Source organism: Chrysochloris asiatica, unplaced genomic scaffold (assembly GCF_000296735.1).
Source record: "Chrysochloris asiatica unplaced genomic scaffold, ChrAsi1.0 scaffold00168, whole genome shotgun sequence".
Classification (NCBI taxonomy): domain Eukaryota; kingdom Metazoa; phylum Chordata; class Mammalia; order Afrosoricida; family Chrysochloridae; genus Chrysochloris; species Chrysochloris asiatica.
Genome location: NW_006408686.1, coordinates 5,192,782 through 5,208,963, shown reverse-complemented (window position 1 = coordinate 5,208,963; position 16,182 = coordinate 5,192,782). Strand labels below are relative to the sequence as shown.

Genomic DNA, 16,182 nt, shown 5'->3' with positions numbered 1-16,182 from the left:
TATCAGTCATGCTATTAGCCATAAAGTTAGCCATTTCAACATCTCAAAGTTTATTTAACTAATCTGTTACTGTTAGGTATGGAAGTATTTCCCTGTGTTTAATCCTTACTCTTACTTTACCTCATAGTCCTGCTGCCTTCTAATGGGTCCAACATCTTCCTGCACCGTGTCACCCTGGGATTGAGCAGAGCTTTTCGCCCATGAGCCTTGATAGCAGTATTAGGGGCAGGAAGAGCTTAGGCCAGGGATCAAGACATGCCATCTGACTGCTGCTACATGAAATCCACACTCATGTTTCATTTGACTTACACAATGTCTTACTTTTTAAAATTTTTGTCATCAACATCTAAAATATGAAATTTGGATTCGATTTGAAAATCTGGATTTCGGACTTCTCTTGAAACATCGGATTTGACAAGACTGAACCCGTCTCCTCCCATAGTTACCATGACTGGAGCTGAGTTTCAGCAACTGCTTGGAACCAGTTCTTACCAATTGCATCATGCATGATGAACTGAAACAGATGTGAATTTGTAAGATGTGGGTGTACTAGAACAGTAACTAGACGGTAAGTGCTGTCCAGTCAGTTCTGACTCTCAGCCACCCTGTTTCCAAGGCTGTAAATCTCTTTTTGGGAGCGAAAGCCTCATCTTTCTCTTACAGACCTTAAGGTTCTCAATCCAGTACTTATCCTATGGAGCAGCCATGCAATAACTAGAATAGGACAAACTGTAGTTACACCATTCACTTGCTAGTGAACTTGGCTAAATGACTTCACTTCTCTGAACCTGATTCTTTACTTGGGACTTGAAAAAAATATGAAGTAAGACAACAGATGATACAAAGGGGCTTCAAAAATTCATGGAAAACTGGGATGAAAAGATCATTTTTTTCCATGAACTTTTTGAAGCACCTTGGATATAACGCACTGAAGATTCCCTGGCATGCTAAGGACTTTGTATAAATATTGGTTTTCTTTCTTACTGCCCGCAGCCCTGGTGGTGCTGTGGATTAAGCACTCGGTAACCACAAGATTGGGTTCAAACCCACTAGCCTCTCCATGGGCTACACCTGTAAAGATTTATCATCTTAGAAAACCAATGGAGCAGTTCTACTCTATCCTACAGAGTTTCCATGAACTTGAACTGACTTGATCATTGTTAAGTGCCCATGATTCGGTTCTGACTCATAGCAACCCTGTATAGGTTTCTGAGGAACAACTGGTGAGTTCGAAGCACTGCCCTTGTGGTTCAAACTGACCTTGCAGTCTAGCGCTATGGGTGGTTTTCCTAAAGTTGTGAGGATTAAATGAGACAATGAGGTAAACCTTTTAAAGTCAGTATTGAAGAAACAGTTATTTATTATTATACAATAAACTCCAAACGGAAACACTGATTGGTCTTTGCCAAAGGGAGCAGACAGAATTTAATGGTTTGACTGGTTTAGGAGAATAAAGACAAAACTCTCAGATAGATTTGAGTCTTTAGGCTGGAAAACTAGGAGGACAGGAAACAGAAGTAAGGGATAAGTCATGGATTCCATTTTTAAGCAGCAGGTTCTAAGTCTCAAGTAGAAATCAAGGACATGTTTTGGATGTAGGTGGGGATCTAGGAGACCAAATTCAGAGTTGTCTCTGAAAAAAAGGATTTGTTGTTGTTGTCATTGTTTTCCTGTGTGTGCATAAATGAAAATACTGGGCCCTTAAACAATGAAGGCAAAGATCAGATCGACTTAATCACTGGGTTCCACCCTAGCACTAAACTGGAGACATGAATTCATTTTGTGACTCAGTGGAGGTAACTTTCCCCTGTTTGCATCTCATCTATGTTGTTGTTGTTGTTAAGTGCCATCGAGTCGGTTCCGACCCATAGCGACCCTGTACAGGGTTTCCAAGGGTGTAAATCCTTACGGGAGTAGAAAGCCTCATCTTTCTCCCGCGGAGCGGCTGGTAGTTTCGAACCGCTGACCTTAAGGTTCGCAGCCCGATTCGTAACCACTACGCTACCAGAGAGCAAACCTACTTCCAAAGGTGAGCGTGAGGATTCAGAGATCATGGTTTGGAAATTGGCCAAAAATAAGTTTGTAGATATACGATAGGATGAATGTAAAACTAATGTTCTCCCATGTAAACTATCACATAATTCACAATAAAACAATAAAAATAATAATAAGTTTGTATACTGTATAAATAATTATACTTGTATTTGCATAGGCATTTCTGTCAGGGTAATGAGTCCCTTTTGCACATTCTGGCTTGTTCAATCCAATCTCAATTTGGAAATAGTTGAATAAACTGATTAACAACAGTCCAGTAATAGATTATTCAAAATGTACACAATGGGGATTTTTATTGTAAATGAAAATAAAATATTGATAGTAAAATCAACTATATAATGTAAGAAAATGGAGAGTAATAAAATCCCGAGAAGAAGCATACTAAAATACTAAATGTGGTTTTCCTTTGAGTGTTGGGATCATACGTGGGTTTTGGGTGTTCTTTTCACTTTGCTTTGTGAATCTTTTACAGTGTACATGCTTATGGTCATGGGTGAAGCCATGCGTTCACTCACCTTCAGGACAACCCCGGGCACTCCAGCCCTAACGCTCTCATAGAGAGACCCGCTGGGAAAAAACTCTCTCCAAACCCGGACTGAGGTAAGATTTACAGCCTTGGAAACCCTATGCACAGTTCTACTCGGTTATTCTGAGTCGAATGGTCAGGGTAGCAGCATATAGCAGGGAATGGGTAGAAAAGCAATGGGTCCACGCCATCTACCGGCAAAAAACCCCATGCCAAAGGCTGCCAAGCGTAGTGAGCTACTGCGCACGCGCATCGTTCCCCGTCCGCGCGCTCGCGGGTTACAAACAGTTCAGGAGTTTTGCATGGGGGGCGGAGCCTAGAACGAGTTCTTCCCTTCCCTCGGTCCTCTTCGTCCCCTTCACTCTCTGTGAAGTCTTGAACTACATTTCCCAGAATCAACCGGCGCCAGAGACTTCCGGTTACGTCGTCGGAAGCGGTAACTGGATCTGGCCGGGCCACACTGCGACCGGCTTGGTCACTATGGAGGAGATAGGCATTTTAGTGGAGAAAACTCAGGTTTGGTGGAGATTTGGGCTTGTCATTGTGGACCTGATTCGCGGGGAGAGGGCGAAGCCGGGCCTGAGTGGCGGCCTGCGTGGCTTCGAGGAGCCTGGGCAGGACCTGCATGATTTCAGAGGCCTCAGTGGAGGATTTTGTGCCTTTCGGAGGCCTGTCTGGTGATAGGAAGGCAATAGGGCTCATAAAGCGGGGCTGGAGGAATGAATGACGTTAACAGGTTTTGGGGGGACTGAATGATTGTAAGAGACGTGGCTGGGGTGTAGCGAGTGTTGTGTGGTGATCCCAATTGTGGGGGGCTTGACCGAATGATGTTTGGGGCCTACCTGTGGGGGTGGGGAAGTAGATAACATAAAGAACCTGATGCGAATTGGGGTTCTGTGAAGTAGAGAACTTGGGGAAAACGGGATAGTACTAGAACTGTTTGACGGCTTGGTGATATTAACAGCTTATATGAGTCATGTGACATTAGGGTTGGGGGGGGGGAACTAGGTGATATACATTGAGGTCTGATAAGAAGTTGATGTAACATTTAGGGCCCAGTTGGAGGTTGGGTGACATCCGGGCATGCTATAGCTAACATGTTTATGCAGCTTGATATTAGGACAGTTTGGGGACTCGGTGACATCAGGGGTCTATTTAGGGGATTGGTAGGTCTCAAGCATCTATTTGGAGGAGCTGGATATTGTTAGGAGCCAGTTAGGGACTGAATGACTTGGCGGTGTAGTTGGAGCAAGCTCTAGATGCTTTCTGGAGGGAGACCCCTGTCCAACCTGACTTGTGTCCCTTGGCCTAGGATGAGATCCCAGCACTGTCTGTATCACGGCCCCAGACTGGCCTGTCCTTCCTGGGCCCTGAGCCTGAAGACCTGGAGGACTTATACAGCCGTTACAAGGTACATTCAGGCCGAGCCCAGACCCAGGACCCAGCATCCCATACCGCCTCTACCTCCCACCGCTTCCTGGCTCAACAAGGTCTGGAGCGATCCCCCACCTGTCCTCCTCTGCTCACAGAAGCTGCAGCAAGAGCTGGAGTTCTTGGAAGTGCAGGAGGAATACATCAAGGATGAACAGAAGAACTTGAAGAAAGAATTCCTCCATGCCCAGGAGGAGGTGAAGCGCATTCAGAGCATCCCGCTGGTCATTGGGCAGTTTCTGGAGGCTGTGGATCAGAACACAGCCATAGTGGGCTCCACCACAGGTGTGTGTATGTTCCAGGGGAGGAGCTCGTTCGCTCACCTGTTCATTTTAAAAAGCAAACAAGGCAGCCAGTGCAGTGGTTTTTGCCAGAGTATTTTTGAGTCTGATCCAAAAGTTAAAGTGTGTACCTGTCCATATAACTGAAAATTCCGCCCAATTACATTTAACCTTATTCTATGGATGTTTGAAAGGAGTTCTGGTAGTACAGAAGGTTAGCATTGGGCTGCTAACCTCAAGGTCAGAGGTTCAAACATACCATCTGCTCCAAGTGAGAAAGATGAGGTTCACTGTTCCTGTAAAGATTGACAGCCTCACAAACTGTTTCTGAGTTCTGTAGGGTTGCAGTTTGACTCTGTCTTATAGGGTCGGTAGGAGTCAGAATTAGCTTACTGGCAGTGGGTTTGTGTAGAGGTTTGCTGTATGACACACTCAGAAGTATTTTCCATTCTGCTCTAGTCTGTTTTGTTTTGTTTCTGATGGGTAGTGAGGGGAAAGAGGTGTCTGGGTCCATATCTTTGACCTGTGGGACTTAAGGGGGACAGTTGGGCTATCCCTGAATTGGTGATGTGGGCACATAGATGTGGTGGGAAACAGTGAGAGTAATTTAGGACACTCGTGGGGAGGTGCCTGGGAGGCTGCTGGGCAGCCAGTTCTGAAGATCAGGAGAGAGATGGAAGCTGGAAAGTGATACATTCACTGGAGGCTGGGAGACCAGGGAGCATCAGGTGCAGGGACCAAGACGGGGCGGACGGAGCAGAATCACAGCCGAGAGGAGAGGCTGACTGGAGCAGCCTTCAGGTGGCTGGGGAGAAGCTTGTGGAGGGAGGAACAGAAACAAACATCCAGGACGAGGCCTGGGTCTCTGGCTGCCAGTGGGAGGACCTTCCGAGACAGATCCAGCAGGGGTAGCATAGTTTGGTGGGGGGCGATACTGGCATCATTTTGGAACACAGTGAGGGAGAGGTGCACAGAGCACCTCCAGAGAGAAAGATTCTAGGAGCTGGCTGGACACCTGGGACAGGAGCTTGTGAGATCCAAGGCTATAGACCAGCCTGGAGAATGGACTAGAGGCAAATTGGGAAGCCAGGAGCAGGTGTCAGTCAGGGTCTTAGAAAGACCATGAGATCAGAAAGAAAGGAGTGGCTTTGAGGGACTGACACCCTCATTTCCCCTTTCCCTACTTGCCCCCCTCCTAAAGGCTCCAACTACTACGTGCGCATCCTGAGCACCATTGATCGAGAGCTGCTCAAGCCCAACGCCTCGGTGGCCCTCCACAAACACAGCAACGCCCTGGTGGACGTGCTACCTCCCGAGGCCGACAGCAGCATCATGATGCTCACTTCAGGTGAACAGGGAGCCCAGGGCTGGGGAGGCCCCCAGAGAGCCTCTGGGCTAGGTTAGGAGCCCCAGCTCTGCTCTCCCACCAGACCAGAAGCCAGATGTGATGTATGCAGACATCGGAGGCATGGACATCCAGAAGCAGGAGGTGCGTGAAGCCGTGGAGCTCCCGCTCACCCACTTCGAGCTGTACAAGCAGGTGAGGAGTGGAGGAGGCAGGGAAACAAGAGGCCCGGCTGGGTCTGGGATTGGTGGCTCGTTCCCTGGCTCACACTCTTTTCTCCCAGATCGGCATCGATCCTCCTCGAGGCGTCCTCATGTATGGTCCGCCCGGCTGCGGAAAGACCATGTTGGCAAAGGCTGTGGCCCATCACACAACAGGTGCGTGCCTCACACACCTGCCCCCACACTCAGACCTGGACTCCTTGGCCTTGCTCCCGGCTCTCTCATCCTCAGGAAGTATAATGGCACCATGATTCAGAACAGAGGCTCTAGGTTGAACCTCTGACTGACTGCAGCCAGGGGCAGGTGACTTCACTTCCTTACTTCATCTCCTTAGAAAAACTCACCTCACAGGGGAACTGAGGAATCAGTGAAATAATGCGGTAGTGATCAATTTAAATTTGCAGCCAGCATTTGACAAAAAGAAATAGAATAGAAAACATCCAAGTACATTCCACATAGTATTGTTTATTTTTGTTGTTGTTTTCCACATAGTATTGTTTTGCAAGATGTGTTTCACACACGTTTTTGTGCTTGTAGTTATTTGTAAATGCGTTTTTGATCATAGATTCCAGAAACAATGTCTGAAAAACTACTGTAATGCTGATTGTAAACTCCTGGTACAGGGTTTTTAACGTTTCTACCCCGTAATCATGGTGAGCCAGGAAGCGTAGAAGCAGTGTGTTTTCTGGCCCTAGACTGCCTGCATTTGAAACCTGGCTCCCCACCAACTGATTTCTGGCTGAGTCGGCCTCTCTGTGGCTCAGTTTCTTCAGCTGTGACTCAGAGATGCTCATGGTGCTGATTTTCTGGGTTGTCGAGAGGTCAGGTTAGCCATTGTCATCATTGTTCATTTGCTGGACAGGTCGTTGACCATTTACTCTGCCAAGCCTGATGCAGAGAGAATCAGATAGGTTCCCTGCCTTGGAGGAGCTCCCAGTGTGGCTGGGGGAAAAGGAGAAACAGATTCTCAGCCGTCACTCATTCAGTGACTGTATGTTGAGCACTTACTGTGTTCTAGGTGCTGGGGACACAACACTGAACGAGACCGTCTCCATCCTCAGGGCATAGAGAGTAATAGGAGCTGTTTCTCTGTTGTACTGAACAGAGGTGGTGAGCACGTTGTCCTGAGGGCAGGGCAGTTTTAGGTAGAAGAGCTTTTAGACTAATGATGTCCCATAGAAATAGACTGCAAGCCACGTAAACAGACCGTGTGTCATTGGAAGTAGCCAATCCCCCGCCAAGAAACAACTGGAATTTATTGCCATGTTTAATCGATTTATCCAAAATCATTTATTTTAACGTATAATCAACGTAGAAGTCATTGAGAGTGGATTCCATCTCATGGTGACCCCACACGTATAGAGTAGAAACGCTCTCCGTCAGGGTTTTTCAAGGCTGTGCTTTTTAATAGCAGCGCGTTTTGTTGTTTTTATGGGTTGGTTGGAACTGGCAGTCTTCCGATCAGTAGTCAGATGTTTAACTGTTTGTGCCACCCAGGAACTCTGAAACATTCCACATTTCATTGTTGCCCCAAGTCTTTGGACAGCTGGTGCTTTTTATACTTCTGACACATCTCGGTTCAGACCAGAAACATTTCAGCTTGGTAGTCTCGTGTGTCATTCCCACCATATGGGGGAGAGCAAGAGAGGAGACTTCAAAATGTTGGTGGGAAATTGCTTGGTCTTTTCATTCCATTTTGCACTCACTGAAGCTCCCCTTGTATTAGGGAAGTAGTATGCTTCGACTGACTGTTTGAAAGATGATTCTGTCAGCTGGAGGTGAAGTGAAGGATGGAGGAACCTGACAGCCAGTGAGAAGATTCTGTAGTGCTCTTTGTGACAGACCTGTCACTCTGTTACATAACCACAGTGCAAAGATGGAAACAGGAAATTCACATAGGTGCACTATGGGGACTAGAACAGAAGCCTTACTTGAATCTCCAGCTTTTCCACTCACACCCTTTGTCTGGACCGTGATCTAATCCCCAATCCCTCAGTTCACTTGGTAGTCTTGGCTCCTTAACTTTCCTCCAGTCTGTGAGAGTCCCTCGGCTTTGTGGTTTTGATGCCTGTCACACTCACACATGTAACAAACATGCATTGAGCACATACTTGGTGTAAGGTGCTGTTCTGGTACTGAGGGTGTGGCTGCGAACAAACATCCTTTGAGAGGGATCCACAGTGAACCCATAAATAACGGGAGGTGGTCCAGTGTTGTGAAGAAAGGCCACACGGGGATCCCACTGCCGTCAAGTTAATTCTAACTCATGGCGACCCTGTAGTGACCCAGTGTGAAAAGAGTAGAATTACCTACCGCCACGGGGGTTTCTAGGCTATAACCTTTATGGAATCAGATGGAGCCACTGGGTGAGTTCGAATCACCAAACTTTTCCATTAGTGGTTGAGGTGGCAGGTATGGAAGTTGGGATTTTAAGGAGCGAATAGGTGCAGCCTGCCACGGCTCCAGGTTGATGGAGTAAACCACCTGGGTTGTTGGCACTGTGAGAGTCCCTTGTCTGGTGTAAGAGTGAGGCAGTTTAGGGGTGGGCTTGGTACAGCATGAAGCCCTCTCGACTCATTAAGAGACAAGAACACACCTCACTGCAGTCTTCTCTCCCACCCTGTTCATGACAGTAAAATGCGGGTTCACTTAGGGCAGGGGTGAGAAACTTGTCTGCCAAAATTTGTAACATCATTCGAGGGCCATACAAAATTATCAGTTAGCTTTGCTATATACTGGTGTGGCATTGTGGGTTAATGCACCAGACTGCAAAGCCATTTGAACTGCAAGGTTGGCAGTTCAAGCTCACCAGCTGCTCCTTGGAAACCCTATACAGGGTCGCTATGGATCGGAATTGACTCGACGGCACTTAACAACAACAACGTATGTGGTCAAATGTTTCATTAACTCACCCTTAATGCGATGGCTGGAACTGCGGTTGCCTTGGCAGCGTCAGACCAAATGATTTTGCAGGCCAGGCTTTTCCCACCCCTTCCTAAAGCATAGGAACACTGGGGCCCTTGGTGAGGCATTATGATGCTTGAGTGTGTATGAACACTGTGTCTTTTTGTGGAAGTATTCCACATCCTGGTTTTTTAATGTTGGCCTGGGCGATGCCTGCCTAGTCCTCATGGCTGGTTCTGGGATACAGCCCTGGACGTGAAGAGGATGACCTGGCTACTTGGAATGGTCACCCAAAAGAAGGGGTGTCACTGTGTTGATTAATAACCCCTGTCATCCTGCCCTCAGCTGCTTTTATCCGGGTCGTGGGCTCCGAGTTTGTACAGAAGTACCTGGGTGAGGGCCCCCGCATGGTCCGGGATGTGTTCCGCCTGGCTAAGGAGAATGCACCTGCCATCATCTTCATCGATGAGATAGATGCCATCGCCACCAAGAGATTCGATGCCCAGACCGGGGGTGAGTGGTGCCCGGACAGGGATCGGGGACTTGGGTACCTTTCACTGGAGATGGATGGCCTGGGCTGATCGTCATGAACTCTATTCAGCTGACAGGGAGGTGCAGAGAATCCTGCTAGAGCTGCTAAATCAGATGGATGGATTTGACCAGAACGTCAACGTCAAGGTTGGGGTTCGGGATGGGTGAGGGGAGGGCTGGAATGTGAGGTGATGGGTGTCATGATGGGAAGGAGGGTACGGTGGGGGTAAAGGTCTGAGCCAACCTACCCCAATGCCAGGTGATCATGGCTACAAACAGAGCAGACACCCTGGATCCTGCCCTGCTGCGGCCGGGCCGCCTGGACCGGAAAATCGAATTCCCACTCCCCGACCGTCGCCAGAAGAGGTTGATTTTCTCCACTATCACCAGCAAGATGAATCTCTCAGAGGAGGTTGACTTGGAAGATTGTATCCTGCCCTGGAAGTGAGGGGAGGGACTAGAATTGGAAATGGGGATCAGAGCTGGCTTCCTGGAGAGCTTCGTTTCCACCTCTGCCATCATCACCACCTACACTGGGGAGAGCAGGGTCCAGGGATGAAGGGGTGACCACCATCATACAGGGCAGTTTCCTGAACTCGTCCGCTGCAGATGTTGCCCGTCCAGATAAGATTTCCGGAGCTGATATCAACTCCATCTGTCAGGAGGTAAATGATGGTTTCTCTCTAGCTCCCTGGCACAGGGGTGCTGCAACCCTTCCTTTCCTTCATAGCCCCCTGGGGTCTTGGGTCCTGTGTCTTCCTCCACCATCATTTGGGGCTGGGAGTAGAGGGAGTAGATTGTACCTGTCATTCCTCAACAGAGTGGAATGCTGGCTGTCCGGGAAAACCGCTACATTGTTCTGGCCAAGGACTTTGAGAAAGCATACAAGACTGTCATCAAGAAGGACGAGCAGGAGCATGAGTTTTACAAGTGACCCCTTCCCACACCCTTCCCCCTCTCACCTCCCAGGTACCGCTGTTCCCAAGCCTGGTTCTCTTCTCTCTTTGTTCAGGCTTAGTTTATTCAATAAATATACAAAATCGAATCCTGTTTCATTTCTCCTTAGAAGCTCAACTCCTTTGGAGAACCTCGGTCATAAACAGGACCCTCTGTGTCCCTCTTGATCTGACAAATGAGCAAGTGAGGTACCTGCCTGGGTTATAGCTTGAGAGGGAGGCAAGAATCAGAACCAAATGATCTGGGAAATCTGGGCAAAGGAATAGAAAATGAAACTATTGCCCACAAAATAAAGCCCCTGTATGGCTTCACCCTCACTTCCTACTGGTAAAAGACCATTTTCTCATGCATTCCCCACGTTTCCTGCCTTGCTCATACTCAGTATCAGGCAGAGTCCCCCAGAGCGGTATATGGTGGCAGTGGTGGGGCTTAGTTAGGGCTGGCTGCTGAGAGATGAGTTTCCCACAGACCTCACTGACACCTAAGCGTGTGCCTGTGAGCTCAGGCATGTCACTGAGCTGTTCACTCTTATGTCTGAAGAACTGTAATTTTTGGCTTTAAAGCAAAATCTCCACATGAGACTAATAGCAAACTCCTTTTTGGGTACTTTCTGATAGTCTAAGACTTTTCCCTTCAGTTTGTCCAGAAAGTGAAGTTTGATTCCTGGCTGAAGCTTCACCCAGTCACCATCATCCCTGATGGGCCTCTTCCAGTTGCGTCCAACTGAGCTTTGTTGTCTACACCGTTCATTGAAGCTACGACTTAATGTGGCTCGTGAGGCTCTGTGTAGTCTGGTCCTGTTTGCCTCTTGTCCTATTTCTGGACCTTGGCACTGCTGATCTACCTGCAGGGCCCTGAAAGTGTGCTCACCTCCAAGCCTTTGTGCGTGCTTTCCTGCTGTGTAGACTTGTCAGGCCTCCTTTCCAGATTAAGTCTGCTTACTGAGGTTGTCATTTAGACACAGCTCCCTCTGGGCAACCTCCCCTGGCCCCTCTGTGTTCCCTGGCCCCACACGCACTGTCTTGGCATTTATTCCAGTTGCTATCGAATGACTCCAACTTACGTGTCAGAGTGGCACTGCTCCGTAGGGCCTCCTGGGACTGATTTTTTGGAATTACATCACCAAGCCTTTTTTCCAGTGTGCCTCTGGTGAACTCAAACCTCCAACCTTTCAGCTCCTCAGCCGAGCAGAGTACCTATTTGTACCATGCAGGGACTCCTGGCACTCGTGACATCCTAGCCAATTTCTCGTGTGCCTGCCTGTCCCCTTCTCTAGACTGGAATCTGCTCTAGAATGTGCAGGGGTTAGACCTTGATCACAGTTAAGCCCCAGGCCCTCCCACAGTGGTAGACTTTAAGTCACTGTTTCTTGAACAAGCAGTTGAAAGTCGCCACGTGTCTGGGAGGCAGGTGGTGAGCACCTAAGAATACATCAACACAGAGTCATCAACTACATACAAATAACAGCGACACCACGATGTCTCGTAAGTCATCCCAGATTGTTCCATGGAAGCCCTTTCAATCTTGTTTCTGTCTCCTTTTAGCATGTCCCCACTTGGAACACTTTTCTGTTTTTAATTGTAGCAACATATATACAACAGAACATATGCCGTTTCTGATACTTTTAACATGTACAATTCAGCAACCCCCAACCACAGCCCCATGCTGTACAACCATCACCACCACCATCCATCCCCAAGCCTTGTTTCTCCCCGCATTTCTTTTCCCCCTTTTTCTCCTTTCCTGTTTTTTATTTGTGACAACATTCTCAGTGGTTTGTCCTAATGAGAAAATAAACACACGTGGTTTCCTGAGCATTTTCTTATTAGCACAAATAGTTAGAGTTCATTTTGAACTTTTTCTTTCCCAGCCCCGGAACCTGCCGTTTCTCCAGGGAGCTCCTTTGAGTGGGGAATGGTAATCAAGAGCTGATTGCTTGGTGTGCTTCATTGCTTTTGGGGTGTCACTCTTCCCAGGCCATCTGGTTCATGACCTAGTACTACTGCAACACACATCTCCTAAGTGGTGACTTTAAAGACCAGAAACTCATTTCCCCCCAGTTGTGGACCTCAAAGCCCAGATCAAGATATCAGTGGTATCGATTCCCTCCTCAGCAGCAGCCCTGGGTGTCCTGGGTGGTATGTGGCTGCTGTGGCCAGTCTCTCTGTGTGTCTCTACTCTGGTCTTTTTATAACTCGGGTAATTAGGGTTAGGATCTATCCTACTCTGGTATGGCCTCATTAACAATATTAAAACTTCTGTTTTCAAACAGAGTTATATTTACAGGTGCAGAGATAAGAATTTAAACACATACATGGAGGAAACAAATCCATAGCACCTCAGTAGATACAATCCACTCCACCCCCTGCTGTGGAGTTGGTGCTGATTCATAATGGCCCTGCATAGGGTTTCCGAGGCCGACTCCACACATCCCTTCGTGAGCCCCCCTAATAAGTGTGTCGGGGTTGGCCCCAGCACAGAATGAAACACTGCCTGGACCTGGACTGGTCTCAGTTGTTGAAATGCTTGAGCCCATTGCTGCTGCCACTGGCCAGTCCATCTCATTGAGGGTCTTCCTCTTTTTCATTGACCTTCCATTTTATCAAGCATGATGTCTTTATCCAGGTCCCTCCTTATAATATGTCCTAAGTATGAGAGATGAAGTGTGGTCACTTCTAAGGAGCATTCTGGCTCTACTTCCAATATAGATTTGTTTTGGCAGTTCATGGTACTTCGAATATTTTCCTTCAACACTATAACTCAAATGCATCAATTCTTCTACTGTCTTCCTTATTCATTGTCCAACTTTCACCTGCATATAAGGCTATTGATAATATCATGGTTTGGGTCAGGTGCACGTCAGTCCTCAAACTGACATAGTTGCTCCTCAACACTTTAAAGAGGTCTTGTGCGGCAGACTTGCCTAATGCAATGCGTCGTTCGATTTCTTGACTGCTGCTTCCATGAGCGTTGATGGTGTATCAGAGCAAAATGAAGTCTTTGACAACTTCAATCTTTTCTCCATTTCTCCATCGCCTCAGTGGTAATGATTTTCTTTACATTAAGATACAACCCATACTGAAGGCTGTGGTCTTCGATCTTCATCAGTAAGTATTTAAGTCCTCTTCATTTTCAGCAAGCACGGTTGTGTCATCTGCATATCACAACTTGTTAATGAGTCTTCCTCCATTTGCACTTGTATTCATTTTCCACTGACTACAATTATTTTATTCAGTAAGTGTTCACACCCCCTTCTAGAGTAGAGGCACTGTGGCTACAGTTTCCTACCGACATGGAGTTGCTGATGTTGTAGTAAGGGAGATATCTAAGAGGGCTTCAAAGGGTTCATGGGAAAATGGAATGAAAAGCTAACTGATTGTTTCCACGGACTTTTGGAAGCCTCCTCGTATAGTAAGCAAGTAAATAAATAGGCAGTATGACAGGTGATGATACGTGTTGTGAGGAAGATAAAGTAAAGAGACAGAATATTGAGCAATTGTCAGAGTTTACTGAGACAAACTCAGGGAAGGCCATCCTGAGGTCACGGCCTCTAAACACTGAGGTCTCACGTCACATCAACATTGGGGAAATGCATTTTCAATCAGAGTAAACAGCAAATGCCAAGGTTCTGGTATCCTGGTATCTATGTTCCCAAATCAGATTGTGCCAGCTGGCGCAGATATTATTGTACAATGATTTTTATATGTGTGCATTTTTATTTCTCTCTGGTTTTCATTTCTCTCAGAATAAACAAATAGAATTGCTGAGTCATAGAATAAAATGCCTGTTCTTAGTCATATGTGCTGAGACTACGTTTACGTGACATAAAATGCACCCATTTTAAATTCAATAAATAAAAAACAGCTTAAAGTCTAATTGACATACAATAAGCTGTATATTCTTTAAAAGTATATCAGTTGATAAGCTCCCTGCAGTACTGCTGCATAGTTTTATGTTTATAGTGATGACCCTTAAGGACAGAGCACAGACACCTTTAATGGTGAGGTCAACAGACTTTGTCTTGTGCTTCACACAGACCATAGAAGAATCGATGCCTTTGAGTTGTGGTGTTGGAGGAGAATATTGAAAGTGCCATGGGCTGCCAAAAGAACCAACAGATCTGTGTTGGAAGAAGTGCAGCCAGAGTGCTCCTTGGAGGCCAGAATGGCCAAACTTCGTCTCTCATATTTCGGACATATTGTCTGGAGGGACCAGTCGCTGGAGAAGGATATCATGTTTGATAAGGTGGAGGGTCAGAGAAAAAGAGGAAGACCCCCAACGAGATGGATTGGCCAAGTGGCAGCACTGATGAACTCAAGTGTGGCAACCGTAGTGTGGTTGGCCCAGGATCAGGCAGTGTTTCGTTCTGCTGTGCATAAGGTCACTATGAGTCGGTACCAACTTGATGGCACTTAACAACAACAACAATGGGGATAAGGCATTGTCTTTTACAGACTAAGTCCCCTGGTTTTTTTTAGTAACCTTGGTAACATCAGTGTCCTGATGTTAGAGTGCATGTAAGCATGCCCCAGTTTGCAGCTTAGAGGAGAACATCTGAGTTCCTCTCTCCCAGAGTTGAATATTAATTGGACAGCCATGTCTGTGTGCCACATAGCATGTACGGAAAACAAGTAGAGGAAGGGGTAGTAAAAGGGGACGTTGAAAGGTAAAAGGAGTCCTGGTGTGGTGCTGTAGGATAAGCACGAGACCACAAGTCAGTTTGCACAGTAAGGTCGGCAGTTAAAACTCACCAGCCACTCCTGGGAAACCCTGTACAGGGTCGCTATGACTTGACAACACTTAATAAAAAGGGGATAATAAAAGTGAAAGGCCCCCTGTAGGCAGTGAACATTATTTATTGCCTCTGGTTAGGTCATTGGAGTATTGCTATGGTAAGCACTGGACTGCAAGGTCAGTTTAAATTCAAGGCCGGCAGTTCAAATCCATCAGCATTCCTTGGAAACCCTATACATGATCGCTATGAGTCAGAACCAACACAAGTCATTTACTGGCACCAGAGACTTTTTTTCCTTCGCCACTTTTCATGTTACCATTCCTTCTGACTTCTATCACTGCTTATGAGGAATCAATTGTTTATCTTATTTGTGGTTTTTGTTGGCTCTATCAAGTGAGGCTTTCTGCTCCCGTAAAACAGCCTCGGAAACCCTGTACAGGGTCACTATGAGTCGGAACCGACTGCACAGCACATAATCACCACCACCACCTCCATCAAGTAGTCATTTTTCTCTTGCTGCTCTCATGATTTTTTTTCCTTGTTTTTGACTTTTAATATTTTTATGTCTGAGTGGGGATTTCCTGGAGATCAGTGTCTGTCAATAAATTTGGAGAGAGTTTTCAGCCGTTATTTCTTCAAATATATTTTCTGTGCTTCTCTTCCTCCTCTCCTTCCAGTCCCCCCACTGCATGTATGATGATGTACATAATGATGTCTCCCCCTCCCATTTCTCTGAAACTTCACTTTTCTTTATTCTTTTTTTCTACATTCTTTGCCTAATGTAATTTCTATTGAATCTGTTCTCAACTGCCCATACTCTTTTGCAAGTTCAAACAGAGTTTTAGTAAAATCTTCACTTTAGTTACACTTTTTATGTCCAGTATTTCTATTTAGATCTTTAAAAAAAAAAAAAGAAATAGTATCTATATCTTTATTAATATTATCTATTTGATGTGATATTGTCCGCATTCGTTTCTTTGCTTCTTTGAACATATTTAAACCCTCCTGAGGAAGTAATGTTTAACCTGAGACCTGAAGGGTCAGAAGAAGTCAGTCATACAAAGCGCCAAAGTCAGATATTCCTGGAGAGAGCGCAGCCTGTCAAAAGCCTTAGGGGAGAGCAAAGGTTGTAATATCAGAAAGGGTACATTATAGGAGGAGACTGGAAGCAAAGATGCCAGTAATGACTTGAATAG

At 46.4% G+C, this 16,182-nt stretch overlaps 1 protein-coding gene across 2 annotated transcripts; it reads left to right on the top strand.

Moving 5' to 3' along the window:
• The first annotated feature begins 3,029 nt into the window (after positions 1 to 3,029).
• PSMC4 (proteasome (prosome, macropain) 26S subunit, ATPase, 4) lies at positions 3,030 to 10,342 on the top strand. 2 transcript variants are annotated; one of them, XM_006871427.1, is made up of 11 exons: positions 3,030 to 3,097; positions 3,894 to 3,992; positions 4,204 to 4,297; positions 5,495 to 5,641; positions 5,724 to 5,833; positions 5,922 to 6,015; positions 9,109 to 9,276; positions 9,365 to 9,441; positions 9,554 to 9,722; positions 9,904 to 9,959; positions 10,115 to 10,340. In XM_006871427.1, exons 1-11 carry the CDS (start codon positions 3,062 to 3,064, stop codon positions 10,226 to 10,228), a joined length of 1,164 nt encoding a protein of 387 aa, XP_006871489.1. In that variant the 5' UTR covers positions 3,030 to 3,061; the 3' UTR covers positions 10,229 to 10,340. The 2 variants fall into 2 exon arrangements, with proteins under 2 accessions (XP_006871489.1, XP_006871488.1); XM_006871426.1 differs by having other exon boundaries at positions 3,031 to 3,097; positions 4,111 to 4,297; positions 10,115 to 10,342.
• The last annotated feature ends 5,840 nt before the right edge of the window (positions 10,343 to 16,182 follow it).

Excerpts from the sequence above, each read along its gene's own strand:
- PSMC4 (XM_006871426.1), top strand. The coding sequence starts at position 3,062 with ATGGAGGAGATAGGCATTTTAGTGGAGAAAACTCAG. Across the intron at positions 5,834-5,921 it reads ACTTCGAGCTGTACAAGCAG|ATCGGCATCGATCCTCCTCG; the intron begins GTGAGGAGTGGA and ends CTTTTCTCCCAG. Across the intron at positions 9,442-9,553 it reads ACCAGAACGTCAACGTCAAG|GTGATCATGGCTACAAACAG; the intron begins GTTGGGGTTCGG and ends CCCCAATGCCAG.